Source organism: Enoplosus armatus, chromosome 7 (genome assembly GCF_043641665.1).
Source record: "Enoplosus armatus isolate fEnoArm2 chromosome 7, fEnoArm2.hap1, whole genome shotgun sequence".
NCBI lineage: Eukaryota > Metazoa > Chordata > Actinopteri > Centrarchiformes > Enoplosidae > Enoplosus > Enoplosus armatus.
Genome location: NC_092186.1, coordinates 12720214 through 12740335, shown reverse-complemented (window position 1 = coordinate 12740335; position 20122 = coordinate 12720214). Strand labels below are relative to the sequence as shown.

The 20122-nt window shown below is 44.2% G+C and overlaps 1 protein-coding gene across 1 annotated transcript; it reads right to left on the bottom strand.

Moving 5' to 3' along the window:
* Window positions 1–464: 464 nt before the first annotated feature.
* shdb (Src homology 2 domain containing transforming protein D, b) lies at window positions 465–19356 on the bottom strand. The gene is made up of 6 exons (XM_070909381.1): window positions 19024–19356; window positions 16990–17140; window positions 14098–14316; window positions 5246–5420; window positions 3654–3773; window positions 465–651 (listed from the first exon to the last, which is right to left on the bottom strand). The coding sequence occupies exons 1-6, from the start codon at window positions 19354–19356 to the stop codon at window positions 465–467; spliced, it is 1185 nt and encodes a 394-aa protein (XP_070765482.1).
* Window positions 19357–20122: the final 766 nt, after the last annotated feature.

Genomic DNA, 20122 nt, shown 5'->3' with positions numbered 1-20122 from the left:
TTTTCACCAGTGTCAATGAGGTGTTTTTTTGCAGAACAGCAGTAATTAAACCTAAATCATCTGCAGGTCTTCTGTAACAGTACATTCAGAATATACAGACTTTCTCCTAACTTCCACTGCATTTCAGTCAGTAATAAGGAGAGGGAGAACTTCAGATGTCCCGGAGTAAGCCCCCTTGGTTCAGCCAGGAGATGAGAGAGAGGAGTTACAGCAAAGGTGGCCTGAAGTTCAGGTATTGCATTTCATGTGAATTGATTCCACGGGTGTTAGAGACACTTGGCACAGGTACAACAGCAGTGGTGGGTGAGGGCATTAGCACCCTGGTGTGTTGAATCGTCAAAAGTAGTTGGGTCCAACACGAAGAGACAGCTGGCACTCCGCTGGGAAGATCCCGTCAAACATTCAAGTTTTATGTGTCCAATCACAATGAAATCCCGGAGGTCCATGAAGAGCGTCAGGGTCAGTCAGAGTGTCTGCACCAGCACGGGGAACAGCAGGGACAGGTGCTCGGCCCCTCGGATAGGGAGTTTGTGCGAGGTGTAGAAGTGGATGACTTCTGGGATGGTGTCAAAGGGAGGGCTGTTCTGTCCCAGTACGTACTTGCCGTCTTTATACTGGGTGAACTTCATGTGCATGAAACCCTGACAGCTCCTGTGAGGACAAAAAAGAAACCAGGAAGAATGGATTGAGAAAAGGACGGAGACGAGAGAAGAAAGAGAGTGGGAGGGATCCAATATGAAAGTGAGAGAGAAGTGTAGGGGGGAGAAAAGAGAGATGGCATGAAATGTGGGGCACATAAAACATCATGCAGCCTTCCACACATTTTGTCACATAATGACACAGTGGAAATGACAGCCTGGATTTATGTTCACTTCTTTTTCCTACACTTTGAGGATGACTCTAACCAAGATTTAACACCATGTCACAAATTAGGAAGGAAGGGACATTATGATGGATGAATGAGTGGCGTAATAGCACATGAAAGGACAGGCAAAGCCAGAGAAAGTGAGAAAGAAGAACGCTGGACTGTGAAAGTGGCTTAGCCGAGAGAACGACACTGGTTCCTTCCCTTTAAGTTCCAGGCAGCCACGACAGGACTTCCCCTTTAAGAGCCTGCCAGCCAGTCCTGATGTATGTCTAATTATAGAAGCAGAGGGAAAGACAAGGGCTGACACGGTCACCATAATTGTCATTGTTCTAGTAAACCAAATGAAATTTTGAAGAGTAGTGAAACCAAAAAAAACTCTCTGCGACTACAAACAGTGAAACAACAGGCAGTTTGTGATCGTCCCACTTGCCCCCAGAGCACTGATGCTTCATCACGTCAGCGCTCAGAGTTGACAGCGTGCTTTCATCCAGTCCTGTTTGTTTTGGGGACTCTTTGTTTCTCATTGTACACTAGAACCTACAAGCACTCTTTCATAAATATTCATGCTGGTTTAAATCTGACAGGTCTCTCCGTTTCAGTGCTGACTCACTTTGGAGCGGCTCTTCATTTTGTCTCCATCCTCCTATTGTCCACATTACAGTGTAATCTTATTATACAGTAGGTGTGGTTCACTTTTTCCTGGGAACACCACAAGGACAAAAGCAGATGGATAACTGCATTATTTCAGAGAATGTAGCTGATATCAGTTGTTATTAAACAAGCTGTCTTTACTGAAGGGTAACGTGACACTGTGGAGGTATTGTCAATATCTTACAACTACCAGAAAACCAGCCACAACACCCAGATAAAGACTAACTTTCTGATTCTGTCCAATCTAGACACAGAGATGATGGAGAAGGATATTTTCTGGAGACATCAAAGGAAAATTCCAGTTTATTACAACTTGGGTCTTATTTTTGTAGTTTTGGCTGCCATTTATATCCTTTATGATAACATTGTGCTCACTAAAGTAATTGCTGGTATCTGGGAATACAGCAGCATCACTACAACAAAGTCCAACAGAAAAAGGAACACAAGTGACCTTACGATGAAACCATCAAACCAATGTTTTAACTGCATTATCTAAACCACTGTGTTTGGAGGTGAAATCCAAAGGATTAAAGGCTTTGCTAAGTGCCGGAAAGGACAAAAACAAGTGGCAGAAAAACACCTTCCACACACTCTAATTAATTACAAGCTTTCAGTCATAAACCCTCTTCAGGCAAACAAGACAAACAGAATGCAAGAGCACTTAAGTGTTTATACATTCCAGTAAATAGCCCTGATGCAAAACATCTGACACAAGATTACACTCAAGGATATTGTAGTCCCTTGGCATGTGAGGACTACAAAGATGAAGGACAAGGGACACAATGTATAACATGATGAAAAGAGAGACACACATTTAAAACATGCAGACAATTTCATGTGCCATGAGCAACAACTCTATGAAAAATATCATATTTAAAGTTAAAACCAAAAGTGAGTGCACCGAAAAGACAAAGCCAATAATCCCTAATCGCACAGGAAAACAGTAAGGAAGGTCAAAGTAGGTCAAAGTCTTCAAACTGTGATGGATGTTTATGAGTTTGGGTAATAGTCTTCTCTTCCAAATGTGTTTAGCTAGGAGCTGTATGATCATCAGACTGCTTTTGTTTCTCGCCCCATCTGACCTATTTTTAGCGATGTTGTCTTCCTGGATCTCAGCCATTAACTTTGTGTGTACAATATGATTATTACTGGTTGGAAGGACGGCCAAAACTAAGAAAATAAAGGCTGTATGAAACCAATGTTTCCCTTTAACTTGATTAAAGATCTAAGCGGCTTCAACTCCATGCTGTTCTGTGTTTTGTTAAAACTCTGAAGTTCTACTTCAATGAAGGGCAGTTTTACCTGCTAAACAACTGAAATAATGTAGGATTGATAGATTGTCTAGTTTCATAAGAGACGTTACTTCTTCCAAACCCCACATGTGCCAGCTGGGGAACCAGTGCCAGTAGTGACCTTGTTGCTTGAGCAAATTTGCGTTTTGAGTGTGTGTTTGTGTGTCAAACCCACTCTACTCATGTAAATGAGTAATGCATGAGCTTGTTTATCTGTCAGCACAACACAGTGACACTCCTACCCCCCAACCATCCCACATCCCCTCCTCCCTCCCCTCCCTGATTCCCTTCTTGTGTGGCCCACAGAAGGTAATTCATATTCATTAGTGATTATAGGGAGGATGATGTGTGCACTGAAGTGTGCTCTACCTGCCTGATTACCACTTAGAAGGCCCACTGGGGCCAAAGAGGGAGACCATGGAGAGGGGCCAAGAATGAGGTGAGGACAGAGGGATGATGGGAGAGCGGTGTGGGGCCGGGACGATGGACCATGGTAGTAATTGCAAGGGAGAGATTTGACCAGATAAGCAGTATTGTGCTCTGCAAATGAGTATCGGGAGAGGAATCATTGCGGCAGTGATCTCGAGTGGGGGTGATGGTGGAGGGGAGGGAGGGAGAGACAGATGGAGAGGTGTGGAGACTGCGATATGAGATCGTTAGCTCAGGTGGCTTCACTCACACTCCTCAGTCGCAGAGCAGAAAAAAAATGAGAAGTGTGCAATGAAATTGTAAAGTTGTTTATCGATGAATGATATTGATGGTGCTCAGGTTTTTGCTTTGCTTGTTGTAGTGGGTCAGTATATGTGTGTGTGTGTGTGTATGCATGTATGTCCAAGTCCTACCGTAGGGAAAGGGAGTAGTCAGAGCGGTTGTTCTGACTGTTCCTCACCAGGTAGCTACACTCTTTACACAGCGTTAGCAGCGACTCTGCCTCCGAACGTGACAGTGAACCGTGGTACCATCTGATAGACAGAACACACACATACACACACAATAAGATATGGTAAAAGTGGTAACGTCAAGTGTGATTCCAACATATTCTTTGTCAATGAACCCTAAACTGACATTAGTTTTGCAGCTATTTGGTCATAAACCAAAGTGTTGGACGAATTAAAACTTATCACAACTCCACCTAAGAAATGCATAAATGTCTGTACCAAATCTATTCAATAGTTGAGACATTTCACTAAAAACTACAAATGTTAACCTTGTGGTGGCATTAAAGGAAAAATCAGGGGATCACCAAAGTCGTTAGGATTCATCCTCTGGGGGACAAGAGTGTCAGAAATTCAAGATGTTTCAGTCTAGACCAAAGTGGTGGACCAACCAATTGACATTGCCATCCATAGAGTCATGCCTCTAGAGTTTAACCATAACATAATGAAAATAGTATAATAAAAAGACTGTTAGGGACCAGTAAGTAAAATAGTTTCTGCCATAATAATGAGATTTTCTTGGACATGACTTGAGCAGGTGTACTAAGTGCTACAGGTTGACAGTGATGCTGTTTCTCTCTTTAAATCAGAGCTGAAGGAAAACACAAAGCCCATAACAGCCCTTAAGACATCATCAGGGAGTAATGGGGCATAATAATCAACTACCATCCTCAAGTGAATTTGTATACATGTATGTGTTTGTGAGTGCAACGCTGTGTGTGCACATGTGCATGTGTGCTTAAGGGGTGTCATGTGCTTGGATTTCATTAGTAAAACAGCCCTTTATGTGCACAGAAACCGCACATAAATTACACCAATGATGTCTGAAATTACGAGACCAAAGTAAATGTGCGTTTTTAATGTTCCGACTAAATTAGTTCTCATTCTAACCTTTCGCAGTTCTGTGAGCTCTGATGAGTGCTGCTTAGCCGAAACACATAACCGTTTCGTTTTAATGTGTTCACGCCCTCAATAGACCAAAGAGGTGCAATAAAATTGATTTTTGGCTTTATTTGTGGGATGCACAACCTTGTTCTCCCTCAAATATTCAAAATTACTTTTATAACAATGTATGATACATGTGCATGACAGCCATGCAGCCGACAGCCTACAGAGATTAATATCATATGCTAATTGCATTTAAACATCATAACTAAGAATAATGCTGTGTCTTACTGTCCTTGGATTTCCCCATGTGCAAATATTCAATTTTGCACAGCACTGTAGGTACAAGTTGATGTCAGCTGATGTCAACTGTATGACCAGTATTATTGCTGCTATTTTTCAGAGCAATTTCTTTATCCTATATCATACTCAAGGTAATTCAATTAATGGCAACAGAGACACTCAATCATTAACTATCAAAAGTCACTGAACACCAAAGCATGTAAGGCTCTTAATCTGATTAAACCTTAACTGCAGTCTGGCCTAGATGATGCATAGCAACTGATATATGTTAACGTAGCTCCTATGGGTTTAACAGAAGATTGCATACATACACCTGCTTCTCTAGAGGCAGAGTAGGGTCCACTCTCTCCCCCACCATGGTGAGGCCTTCCTGCGGCATTCGAAACTTCATCCCCCCTCCTGCCAGTGGGCTGGACCTGGGCCCCAGAGGACGCAACCGCTCTGTGGGTGACGAGGAGCGGTCCCACTCTGCGCCATCAAACTGCACTGTTGGCAGATGGGGACAGAAAAAGTGAGTCACAGTATTTACTCAGTGCTATGATCAAATGGGATTAAACCTCACAGCCAGACTTTGGTAAACATCAGACATCCGGCTATTGCAAAAGTGCGCATGCAGCAGGGAGACCTCTCATGGATGGGTTGAACTATAGGACAGCAGGTCCCGGACTGACGGACTGCAAAACTATCAGCATCATCACCATTACCATCATCAACATTTTTATGAGCCCCCGAGGGAAGATAGAGACAGGAAGTTGGCATCTTCCCTGCCTGGCTGTGGTGCACGTCTTTGTCTTCCAGTAGACTACACTGCAGATTACTTGATGATGACTATACTGATTCTATTCTGGAGCCAATTACATTTACAGCCTGAAGTGTTATTTACCCCTTTTGTGCCTGATTTTGGTGAAATTCAATTTACAGAACTGGTAATTAAACATTAAGTGTACCATAGCACTACTAAGTACCCTGACATGAACAAGGCAGACATCCTAATTTACAGGGAGCTTTTCATGCATGGCTGATGCAGGCGGGGAATATGGAGGGGGAAGAAGGGAGAGCTTTAAACCCACAAAACCTGACAACCCCACAGCAGCAGCAGGCAGGGACAGATGCAGGTGGTGCAGATGCAGGCCGCTGGGGGTTTAGGATGGAGGTGGAGCAGATGTGGGACAACAGCTTGGGTCGTGAAGGTCAGGGTGACTGGATATGCGTGTGTTTGGGGTGATAAAGGAAGGCAGGGTAGGGGGGGAGGGTTATGTTCAGGGTGGGAGGTCACCTTGCTCTCTGACGGGGGGCTCCTCCTCCAGCTGACCCACTGGAGCAGGCCAGGGCAACTCCGACAACTCCCTCATTTCTAATAGAGGGGAGGGGGAGCGGGGGAGGAGGCGAGAGAAAAAGGGAGTGACAGAGTGAGAAAACAGCAGATGGGTTTGAACAAAGTTAACTAAAAGGAAGATGTGCAAGAGAAGTGGCAATGATTAAGACGTGAGACTGAAATCAGGTGCAGATTTTGATGTGAGGAGGAGAGTGTAAGCGAGAAGTGAGATGTGAAAGAGGTGTAAGAAAGGGAGGCCCTGTTGAGAGTGTGTGAGATGGCGTGTGTGTGCAGATGACAGTGATGTGGTGTCATGAAATGTAGTTAACCAAACCTACTGTGGTGAGGAGAAGTAATACACTCTACCTCCTGTCTCATTGCTTCATCACACTTGCGGAAAAACTAAAAACTTTGTGTGTCAGACTCTATATTTACAGCAATTCATCACGTGCGATAAGACTGAAGAAAGCAAAGAAGATGAAACAGAGGGGACAGGAGAAGTCAGAGGCTGCATTATTTATAGTCATCTGAACGAATACACTTTAAGAAATTGTCTAGTAGCAGGAGACGCAATGGAAACAAAACGTGACTTCTTGTGCACTGCAACTCACAGAGCAGTTTGACAGAGGAGCTGAGGAGTGTGGGGGCAGAATAATGCTCCATTCTTAGTCCTACCTACAGTAGGCGAGCGGCAGAAGGTGCACTGTGAGACAGAACTGAAAATAGCTCATTATCTACCCTGGCAGGCAACCATCTACTGTAACAGTCCTTACTGCAGCCTTACACACACACACACACACACACACGCACACACACACTATGCGATTTGCCAGTTTCACACAGTACATTCAACTCCTGCTCACAATGAGAACGGATTACAAAACAAATAAAAGGAAAAGAGAGGTGACGTCTTAATGAGCGGACAAATCCAAAGACCCCCTAGGCCCCGCGACATCAAAGGCCATTTGAATGGGCGTTTGGAGAGAGACCCAGGCTGTACATACATGCCTCTCGCCCTCCCTGGTTAATTATTGAGCAGGCAGACACACTCCGCCACTTTCTCTGGCTCTCCGTGAATTATTGATGCATGGCGCAGTACAATGGCCCCATCTGGAGCGGGCCGCACCTCAGCTGAAGCCAGGATTAAAGTGTGGCCTGGCACCCCTCAATGGGAGCACGCAAACATACACATCTGACACCAGCACTGCCACACTCTGCTGCCTGTCCACTCGCCACCACATCACATCACACACCTCTAATTGTCAAGCAAAAACTGAGACAGACGCATGGAAAGAGAGAGGGGTGTAAATGAGAAGCACACAAAAACAAGTGAAGGGTAACAAGACAGGAGAGAGAGGAAATGGAGACAGCCAAGACAATTTATTACATATCAGAAATGTGCTCAGCCATCTGAGCGAGAGATAAGCTCAGGCAGTGGTGTTACACAGACGGAGAGGAAAATTCCATCAAGATTCCTCTCCTCCAGTATTTGGGTGGCTGTTGTCCTTCCTAACAGGTCGTTTTGTCTAGCATTGTTGGATCTTAAAATTGTACTTTTCCTCACCAAAAAATAAAATTAGCTGATTTTTGCTTTGGACATGCATGAAACTACCAGAAACAAGTGTATTGTTTGTTTGTATGTCCGTTTCCTTTATCTTGATCAACAATAAATTGAAATAAGACAGATAGCTCAACTTGATTTTTAAACCCCAGTCTTTTGGACCCTGGGTATTGCTATTTTTCTTGCCATAGCAGGTAACTGCATTTATCCTGCATCGAAGCAGTAAATCCCTCCCTGGTTAGATGAGTAGAATGAAAACCAGTAGATGAGTTGGTCCTAAAGTCCAGGATTGAAAACTTGGATCCAGGATTGATTTTTGTGTCTCTGTGGCTTACGTTGTGACACACACACACACACACACACACACACACACACACACACACACACACACACACACACACACACACACACACACACACACACACACACACACACACACACACACACACACACACACACACACACACACACACACACACACCAGTCATTCACTAGCAGAGAACATCTGGCTCCCATTAGCTTCTAATGGGAACCTGTGGATCTGTCATACATAGAATGCTGTTAGTGCTCCGCTTTGTTCTCCAATACAAGACAATGAGACACACTAATGGTTTATGAACAAAGGCACACTCACATCAGTGCTCACAGCCTATATTCATGATTTGTACGTAAAATCCACTACACTGTATTCATTACATATGCTAAAACAAAAGGAATTTGTTTTTCATCAGTTCTGTCGCCCATTTTAACCCAACTGATGAAACAGGTGACAGCAATTCAGTCATTTGTGGTCTGCCAAAGTCCTACATGTGCCTGGCGCCTCAACTACCTGCTAACAATTACCAGAAATTATCTGAGGGGGAGGGAGTGACCAGACTAGGTTTTCCTTTTCTGTGTTGCACACAGGACACGTCGACATGAGTGACGGGTAACTGACTTTTCAAGCACACCAGCTGTTTCCTGCGTCCTCATAATAAAGGAGGAGCAGGCAAAGACAATACAGCAGCTTCATTAGGTCCATTAATGAAGACATCTGTTTTTCGAACAGCATCCCATCTTCTCTCCGCACACACAAAGACATTCTGCTGGGTCCCATAAGGACAGACAATTCACACCTTATGCCAGTGAAGGAGGAAAAAAAAAATACACATTCACACAAGTTCACCTTTCATAATATGGATCCACACCATTTTGATTTGAATCTTAAAACGCATCACACACTGACAATCTTATCCGTGTGTCCATTTTCCAATGTTCATTATATCCATTCCCCCGTAGCTTCATTCACTCTCACCGTCTTTCTCTCTGTATCTAACATCCCTCTGTCTTCGTCACTCCTCTTTCACCTTTCTTCCTATAACTGGGGCATTATCTCTCTCTCCATATTCCCTTGCTCCTCTCCTCTCTTGCCCTACTCTACTTCCATCATCCCTCGCCCCATCTCTCATATTGGTTGGTGAGAGGGAATCACAAAGGACATGCCTTTTCATTAATGTCAGTAAAGGTTCACGCTGAAGGAGAAAGACAGGCAGCAGTCGATGGGGAGAGGGAAGGGGCAAGAGAGTGGAAATGTGACAAAGAGGAAAAACAAGGAGTTCTTCCACTGTGCCAGTAAATTGATGAAGAGGCTGGTCAGATGCCCCCAGGGCCTGCTTAGAGCAACAGAGAGCAGCATCACACCACAAATGGAAATGTAATTTTCTCTTCCCTTTTTTTCACTCACGTTTGTCTGCTTGTGCGCACACATACACACACAAACATACATTTTCAGTCTCCTATAGGGAGAAGCCCAGTAAACCTTGTCCTGTCCTGTCAGAGCACATGTATCTAGACAACCACACATGCCGACCATCTGTCAAGGTGTCTTTGTAAGCTTTGCTAAACTGAACTTTTGCTTCTGTATGCATTAACACTTTAAAGCACCCTTCAGCATCCAGCTATCAGGGCTATCTACACAAGAATGGATAAAGCAATTGAATGCTCTGGGTGCCTTAAAAATATTTTGTTAATTCCTTCAGAATTTCTTAATTTCGACAGCCATGCTAGCAGCTCTGTGAGGCTACTAAGGCACAATGGTGCTTTAGCTAAATGCTAATGTCAGCATGCAAACAACTCACAATGACAAGGCTAACATGCTGAGTTTAGCATGTTGAAGGTTTACCAATGTTCGTCATCTTAGTTTTGTATATTAGCATGTTAACATTTGCCAATTAGTCCTAAATACAAAGTAGAGCTGAGGCTGATGGGAATGTCATTAGTTTAGCAGGTACTTATATACCTATAAACCAAAGTATTGGACAAATTAAAACTTCAACCTGATGATGGGGCTAGGGGAAGAATGAAGGAATCACCAACGTTATTACAATTGACCCTGAGGGGGACATGAAATTCTATCCAATAGCTGTCAGGATATTTCACTAAAAAACACAAATGACAACCTCATGGTGGCATTGAATGAAAAGTCAGGGGATCACAGAAGTCAGTAGGATTCATCCTCTGGGCACCGTGAATGTCTGTAATAGCTGTAAAATTGAATAGCAATCCATTCGATAGTTGTTGAGATATTTCAGTCTGGACCAACCAACCAATCGCCATCGCCATTCCTGTAGCCATGGCGCTTGTTTTAGCATGGCTAAAAACTATAGCTCAAGCTATATGGGCAGTTCAAGAAAACTTTACTTTTTTCTCGTATGCATTTACAGGTGCATTTATGCTTTCAGCAACATCATTTGTTTGGAATAAAGCAATTACCCATGTTTGTACATTGCCACCAAAAAGGAAAATAAACTATAGGATCACAAGGACACCCACTTTAAGTCTTTTTGTGCTGCAAAGACCGATGAAAAACCCCTTCTTTTAGGACACACACACACTCATACTCTGGAGCTTCCCAGTGCAGCCCGTTTTCTGCTGTTGCCTAATGAGCAGCTGCACTGGAACAAGTGGAGGATAAGTGCTTGCTCAATGGCACTATAATAGTAATTGCTAGGGGTGGCAATGTTATTCATTCACCTTCCCCATCCAGATTTCCAGCTGATTTGCGGCTCTCTCATCCTGTGCCCACTCCTCCACCTTTAGACGACCATCATCTGCATCAAATGGCTCAAAGCTCCTGTACTGGACTTGAAACTTCAAAACATGAAATACCTGAAACACACATTCATCTGTTCATTAGGCATGGCCATAAGAGAGCTAATGAGATTGTAGCTTCCATTAGCTCACTAATTGGTGCTGAATGACTGCAGGGCCAATATCTCACTGCTGGACTGTCTATTGACTTCCAGGAATTAATGACTGCTGTAATTTGAGCTGGATGGTGGTGACTGGTGACAGCTTTCTAACGCTGTAATTAAAACCCACCGGACTGAGAGGGGCCTGTCACGTCCGACCCCTCAGGCACTGCCAGGCTCACCCTCACACAGCTGGCTGAAGTGAACTCCTTATCCAATGGAAAATAAACACAATGCTTTGGAGCTTATTTTTGATACTATTAGAAAAATAGCCGCAGCATGTGAAATTCCCCCTGGAGATTACATTTAAGCATGGATAAGTTGTGAAAATCACAACCAGAGCAATTCTGTTCAGAAGCACTTGCATGAATGCAATGCACGCAAATCCACATATAATATGCAACAGCAATCCTCACTTACCCCCCACCCCCCACTAATTTGTTTCAACATGCATACAACCTCTTCTCACCCTTGAATTAGGTGCCTGATAATGCGAGCTGGGAAACCTAGTTGAGAATCCACATGTGTGTACGCGCCTGTGTGAAGGTGATGATGAGGGGCTGCTGGCAGATTGCGATGCCCCCCTTTGCCCCCTGCAGCGGGTTATCTGAGTGAGTGTGTCACATCTGCAGGGAGGGAGGGCTGTGGGGACAGCCCTGTCACCACTGCTGCGTTGGTGTATATATGTGTGAGAGTGTGCCTGTGTTAGCGGATGACTGATTGCACCCTGCCACAATGGCCCTGACTCCCCCTCCTCTCCCTTCGCCTCACCTCGCTACAGCCCCCGACCATTAATTCTCCTCAATGCCCCTCCCCTCTGAGGCACTGGGCCTCCACAAACATCCACTGAGCTGCCACCAAACATACCATAACCTTGGACGTCCCTTTCTATTTCTCTCCAGCTTCTCTATCCATTTTCTCTCTCTGTCCATCTCTGCCTCTCTCATACCTCCTCCTGCCATCTCTCTCTTTTTCTGCTCCATCCTTGTCCTCCCCATCTCTTCCCTCCCTAACACGTGGGCTGTGCCTAGCAACGCTGAGTGTGTCTGGGAATATGGATTAAATGTGAGAATGGAAAACACTGTTTGTGTGTTTACACTTCAGTGCTTTGGTCTGCTCAGAAAGACAGCATGCCAGCTCAGAGTGCTGACTCCAAATGGAAAAAACAAGGGGTCAGACAACTCGAGCCGCACAAGCGTTTTCCTCCACTGACTCCTCTAATGGTGCTGTAAGCGCTCCTCTGCAGGAGCGCATACTGTATGTGGCACAAAGAGGGAAAGCTGGAGAGGAAGAAAACGACAGATAAAGCAGGAATGAGTGCTAAGTAGGTGAGAGGTGATATTGGCTTTTAAATTAACTGTCGTGCACCTCCTTTTGAAATCATCTCCACTTCCAATAAGTTACGGTGTCTCTTTGCTGCTCCTCTGGTTAATGTGATTTGAGCATGAACACGGTGTGAATGGATATGTCTCTGTGTGTGAGTGCGTGTTCAGACAATGGTGTGCTGACCATGACTCTCTTATTAGCACTGGATCAGTCACGCACATGTAGGCATGTAATTAACTGAGAAGAGAGGGGTGGGGGGGCACACACAGGAGGGGAAGGAGAGAAGGGAAGGGGAGCACATACGAGGCAAGGTTGATTTATTATCCCATCACCTTGACCTTGGTGACTTGGAGATGCAGCTCAATTAAGCCGGCTTGGCCTGGCATGCCTTACACTGATCCACTCCTAAATGACCCATCAGTCTAGTTCTGTTTCTCTTCTCTACTTTCTCTCTCTCTCCCTCCAATTACAGTCAAGAGATGGAACATAATGGGATGGGATGTGACATGCACGGTCAGCGCAACTTCGAAAAATAATAATCATGCACTACGCCAATTATTTAAGAAATACTGCAGATAATATGACGATTATGAAAGAAAATGAACCTTGCTTTCTGTACGTTCCTCTGCTAACCTTCTCTTTATGACATGCACACACACACTCACACACAAGATATCTCCGTCAATTAATAATAATAATGATCATCTCAGAGGTTGTTGTGACTGTGGTCTGTCATATGTGTGAGTGCAAGAAATCAATAGTCACCAGAAGGACCCTATGATGTGGCTACTAGGATGCAGTAAAAGAGAGAGAAAGATATGTGTCATTTGAGCTGAGACACTGAAGGTCACAGCACTCTCCTGCAAAAAGGCTTTGGAGATGAGGGGGCAGACACTATATTAAAGGTCAGGACTGTTAAATGAGTATTTCACCATGTAATATTGGCAGCAGAGTTCTCTGTGTGCTCCTGGGAGGGCTTTGACCTTTAAAACAGCCCTCTTTTGAGCCTGGTCTCAATCATTTTCATTAATTCAACTGAATGAGTCCCGTTTAAAAAAAAAAAGAGGCATATTTTGTATATACCTTATGGTTTATAACACGCAGAAGCTCCAGGATGTCTCATCTGTACAGTGGGTGTTAGGGATTTATTGTTTCACTCAAAGACACAATGGATTCCCAATACAGAGGCTTTAAACTGGGTGTTCGGTTAGAAATACTTGTCCTATAAACTGGTTAGCTGTTCTAGATCTCACAACCTCAACTTTTGCTAAGAAATAAATAAACAAGAAAGATATTCTAGGAAACTGAGTATTGATTGAGCCTGGCAGCTGTAAGCTGAAGAACCAACAAAGTATGAGGAGAGGTTTAGACAATGAGGCGGTTCATTGCCTCTTAAAACTTGTGAACATTTATGTAAAACTGCCATTTTAAATATAAAATGAAGCATGATTATACAGCTTCAAGGCACTAACCTTGACTAAAATGTTTTTTGGCAACATTTCCAGAACAGCTGCCATGTTTTTTCAGTTTGAAAATTATGAGCAAAGACCAGTGACAATCCAATGTATAGAGTATTAATCCAACCAGGTGTATTAAGGGTTCATTGAGGGAGAGTTCATCAGTCATATATAACCTACATAATCTGTGTGTGGGCTTTGTCAGGCTTTCCTCCACTGTCTATTTTGTTGACTTTATTGTCAGAATACTGTCTGACCGAATTTTTCCAGTTACCTGCAAAAGCTTTGGAGATGTGATCCTTTTTCCATTCCCAGGGTTGGTCATACTCATCAGCCGGTCTCTCATCATCTTGCGGCAGCCTGCTGTTCTCTTTGCCCTCCTCATGAGGTTCTCCATACACCAGACCCAGGCGCCGGCCTCGCTCATCTTCATAGGGGGTGTCGTAGAGCTGCACCCCGCCCCGCGGCCGTCCCCCTGGGCCACGTTGCAGCTCTGTTGATGCATATGCAAAATAGCACAAATTCATACCTAGACACAGACACGCAAAAAAATTTACATTTTTCTTGGATGTGTCACGTTTTAACCAGTCTGCAAGAAAAACACCCAACATGAAGAAATAATATTTGCCAGTAGCAATGAGGTTCCCCTAAACACAACACAACATATTATTGTAAAGCCTGTTGAGCTCTGACATGACTAGAATTAGAGAAGAGAGACAAATGATGTTTGCACAGCTTGCAGAGGGCTCAGAATCTCATATAGCGGGGCTTAACAAGGCCTTGGGCTAGATGCTGAGTAGCAACACTGTAGACAAACCCAGCCCCCCTTCTCTTGTCCATCCTGAATCCCAGCAGCAATCTACAACGGCTCACATCCATATTCCCTTGTTAACATTTTCATCACTTTCTCAGTGGGTTCCAACCAAGAAATGTTTCTCAGCACCTGCAAATGTTTTGTGGAGTCAAATATGGCCATGAGATAAAAGGCTTTAAGATTATTGATGCAAGCAAGAGGATGAAATCTAATTTCCAAATGCATCAATAGAAGCCTCTAAGCCACGGCAGCAGAAATCAGCAATGGCGCTTTGATATGTTGACCTGAAAAATGTACCCTTTAGAAAAACAGGTGGTACTGAGGAGGAGAAAATGGGGGGAAAATGAAGGAGTCGGCATCTTTTGTGTACACAGCCAGCAGCCTTGCAAAGAAGGTGCACTCACGTGAGAAGGGAACAGGACTAAATGGAAAGGTTCGCTGGTGAAAGGCAGAGAAAAACTTTAACCTTCACACGACAAGACACACCGCTATTGGGCGGCGCTGTGGTCACCATGGCGACCAAGTGGGGACCCTGGGGAAAGGCCCTGAGGTTATGAAGAAGAGGGTGGAGGGGAAATGGGGAGGGGAGGGAGGAGGGAAAGAGGAGGTGGTGGTGGGGCGAGGAGCAGAAGGAGAAGGAAGAGGAAAAGGAAGCATTGAAGAAACAAGGGGAGGAGAGGGGTGATGGGAGAGAAGGACAAGGGAGGGAGGTGATGGGGGTGAGGGGGGTCTGTCAGCGTTTGATGTTAAGTCATTGAGACAGAAGCACAGCGGGGCTGAACGCTGCTCTACCTGCGCTGGGAACCCGCAGTGTCAGCGGCAGCCTGGAGATGGAGAAGATGAAGGCGTAGAGATAAAAACAGGCATGGAGGAAATAAAATGAGAAATTCATAGGGAACATGATGGAGGAAAACACTATGCGGGGGGGGGGGGTATCAATTTGACAGAAAGGTGACCAAGATTGACGATTGAGGGAATGACGACGGGGAATGTTCAAGCATACATAACAACTGACGATGTTTTTCCCTGAAAGTACAGTCTTAAAAAGCACACAGGTGTCTTTTCAGGGCAGTCTTTGTGAGAGATAATTACTATTCCGATCTCACATCTGTCTTTGCTGCTCTGCTGTGTTTTTAATGAGCGAAAAACAGACCGAGAGACAGACAGACAAAAGCAGGCAGATAGACAGCCCTGGAGTGACATGCGCAATTCAAAGTCAATGAAAGAGCCGTGACAATGCTTTGCCAAATGCTCTGCCATCACCGCTGTGAATCTAATCTCTCCAATGGCTTTTTCCAGCTGCAGCGAGAAAAGATTTTTCTTCAAGGTTTTCAGCTGGGCAGAGGAAGAGACGCTCCGTTCACTTTAAGCCCAATATTACAAACTTCATTTGACCACCAAAAAGGCAGCCCAGGTGACAACGGAGAGGACAGGAGATAAAAAGTCACTAAAGGACAGATTAGAGAGACAACAGCCAGAGTCCCCTCAGGGCCGGGGAGAGCCCTCAAGATGAAGAGAGATAGAGAAATGGAGGAAGAGGAGGGGGGTGGGCTTTTACACTAAATGACTGGGACAGACCAGGGAGAGCGCGGGGCAGACAGAGATGTTACAGGAGGAGAGACAAATGGAGAACGATAGATGTGAGCTGGATGATGTGGGAGAAAATCACAGGGGAGGAGGGAGGGTCTGAGACTGGATACTGGATAGACGTATCTAAAAAGGCTGAGCGCCGAGTCAGCCTGTGATGAACCAAAAACACACTTGAGTTGACAGTTACCGCACTCCAGTGTACAACTGTCTACTAACAAATGGAGTCATGAAACTGGAATTACACCAGTGTTTTTAGTACAAAGAACTGGATAATATGGAAATAATGATACATTATTCTTTAATGGCAGGACTACTATAAAGAACTATAAAGAAAAAAAGGGTGATAAAGAATAATAAAGCCATTGATCATCTCAATGTTGTTCATCAAAGAAATTGCTGACAGATTATAGATCAATGATGACATTACTGTCAGAGTTACATATCTTATTCATGATTCAGTAGATCTGAAATGCAATAAAATACCTGACAGAGATATTTATGTCAGATAAGAGGTCTGAATTCAGCTCTCCAGGATGTCCACTTGCTCTCATATTATGAAGGCAATTCTGATTTATTATTTGTGTGGATGTGTTTACAATACGTGGAGATGACTAGAAGAGATAACCAAAAATGAAAAACTTCAATATAAAAAAGGAAGCTGTAAAAGGAAAGGCAATGGGACTAAAACATCATGCCTCTGTGGTGACAATGTGGCTGACTGAATCACTATAACACTGATAAGATACTGACGGTCCAACTGACCTGTTATGACCCTCTGGGCCTCATACGGTTCCATGTAGCCGTTGTTCTCGCAGGGAACAGGTCCGAGGTCCGGTTCCGGCCTGTGGTCCAAGCGAGCATCGAATGGGTCAGAATAATCTGTGTCGCCTGCCAAAGGAGCAGACGGCACCACCTAAAGGACAAAACACACACTTACTCATTATGAAAAATGGGTTTCGTTACAGGACATTAACTTGTCCCCCTTGGAGAAAAATGTCTCCAGCATTTATGGCTATATATACAATAAATACAAACCAATTTTTTAAATGCTTTTGTCTTGCAGGCACATGCAAAAAGAAATTTAAATGACTATTTAAATGGCTATAATGAGTTTGACCTTCACATCAGCGTTTTGTAAAAGCCGCACATCAAACTTTTGAATGAAACACTTGAATTAAAGCATCCAAGGATCCGAACGCTTTCTGGTAATTAGGAGAATTCAGTCTGTAGTACATCCATAAATAGTAAAAAAGGAAGGAGTGTTGCTCAGACAATAGCTCATCAAGACCTGAGATGTAGAGAGCAGCGCAACACTCTTAACAAGCAATCACATCCTCACTGAATGACACGTTAAATATGTTTGGTTACAGAGTACCATGAAGGCACTAATTTAGTGTACATTACTGCACCACACCAATGCTGTGTATATGTAGTAGCTCTACATTATAGTTTCCTCTTAAAACCTTTGAAGAGAGAACTATATTGTATCTTTGTTGCTACATTTGAGCTATATATATTATGCAATGCAGCCAGAAACCGTCCTGTCTGAGGACTGTGTGTATTTTGGCAGTTTTAGGAAGAGAGCACAGAGAGTAAAGACGGAGCTGGTTGGTTGGTCGGGAGCATTTGTTCCTTCATGCAAGCACAGGAGGAAAACAGTGGTCAGCTGGCACACTGACAGCCACAAAGGCAGCCATATGGTCACACACACAACCATAAACATGTACACAAACCCACACACACATACCTACAAACACATACACCCTTTGGCAACTCCCTCTCTTTCTGACAAAGTAAATCACTGTAGCGAGGCTCGCGTCCCAAATTCCTGCTAAACATGCACGCGCTCTCACAAAATGACATCCTAATCCCAAGTTGATTCTGTACAGGTTACCTATCGATGCACAGGAATCTGCAATGTTAATTAGAGCGCGGATGTTCCCACAGACCCTGGGAAATTAATGAGAGCAGGAAGAGAGCGGGGTGGAGAGGGGAGCTATCGACTTGAGACTATTACTTCAATCCACTTCAGGACTTTTGCACTTGTAGCATTTTCCATGAGCGGAGTCATGGATTTAACTGCGATGCGATGAAAACCCTGAAACACTCCTTAACTTACTCAGCATATGTGAGCTGAATTAATGTCAAGACCATTTCCTTGTAAAACCTTTGCCTGTGCTCCAGTCGCTCTCTCAACATCTGTTTGCCTTTTCTCTTCGCAGCAGCTGTGTATGTTTTCTACAGCAGAACATGCACAGTGCACAGCCAGGAAAGCACTGCAGTACCGACGACACAAACAGCACCCCCGTATAAATCATACCTCCCTGTGGCCCTTGGCATATCGCCATACAACATACTGTATATGGCCCCTAACATGTGCTCATGCGGGGGTCTCTCTCAGCTTGCAAAACCAAACCCCATTTATTATTTATGGAAGGACATAAACTCAAGGGACTGTGACCCTCTCCGACTCAACGGTCCGCTCAAGCCATCAATAATTCTTTCTTCCATCTAGAGTAGCGAATTTATGTGGCGCATGGGATGTAATGTGATTTATGTAAACAATGCATATTTGTGACACACATTACCAGTCACTTGCTTATGGAGTCTGATCAATAAAGCTGTCACTGTGATGGAAATGGGATGAGAGAAGAAGTGGGAGAGTGCTTTTATCCTTCACCGCTTACTCGCCTTCCCTCCATCCCTCCTTCTCACTTCCTTCCTCCACTTCACAAGACAGGAACCACAAAAAAAAACTACATTTACAAATACATGCTGAAAAACTGAGGCTCTTACAGGCTCTTGCTGGTCCTCTAAAGAGATGGCACTGAGGAGGATCTTGGTGCGCCCCAGCTCCTGGGAGTCCACTTTGATCAGTCTGTGTTTGGGAGATTTCACGTCCACACTGGATGACTTCATGGGAGACCCGTACACAGGTGTGGCAGGGTCAGAGGCCCCAGACTCGCACCTGGACCTGTTTTCGGATTCCTCATAGGGATCCTCGAAGTCCAGGTCCCGCTGTAGCCGGTAGGCTTTAAGGATCTCGCTCTCGGTGTAGTCTGGTGTGGGCGGTTGTGGAGGCACCTTCCTGCTGCCAAAGCTCAGGTAGTCTTTCAGCCACTTGGCCATCGCAGCTCTGCTCCCTAATGTGCTGGTGTGTGGAGAAGTGAGGGCAGGAGGCTGCAGGGGGCAGATAGGGACATACAAGGGGGTTATTGCTTGACCTCATTTCTGAGATTCTGAGCTATGGGTTGGATTTGTGATGTGCAATTGTATGTTTTTCTGACCTTGACAAGACAATCGTGACATTAATGAAATCTCTTTTCTATTCCAAAAACAATATTAATCCACAGGTCCTCTTATAATATTTGTGATGGACAACTTTCTCCTGATCACAGACCCACAATCAGTGTGGGTTTACATGCACTCATGTGACATTAAACTACACCAACAGCTGGGCTTTACGCACTCCTTTTGTTTTACGCAGGGAGCAATAACGTCTGGCATCTGGACTTTGCCCAAAGGCTGCAATTACATTTCACACCCCTGTAATAAAGTCCGACGTTAACATGCTGATAAAAAAAAAAGGCTGGAAGACAAAGACTGAAGGGGAATATCAAAGCACTGGGGAATCAAATGTGTATTAAATGTAAACATCTCATTTGCTTTCATTTTGTAATTTAAACATAAAATACAATACGTTTAGTTTTGAAACAGATTCATTTGGAAAGCTGAAAACGAGCTCATTTTTCTTAAACTTAAACTCAACACTGGATTTAAATACCAGCGAGCGCTGCGCTGCGAAGGCTCACGCTCACTTACCAACCCTGTTCAGTCCTTCGGCCACTTTGGATGCTTTATTTCGCGTTTCTTCATGTCGATCACAATAAAACGG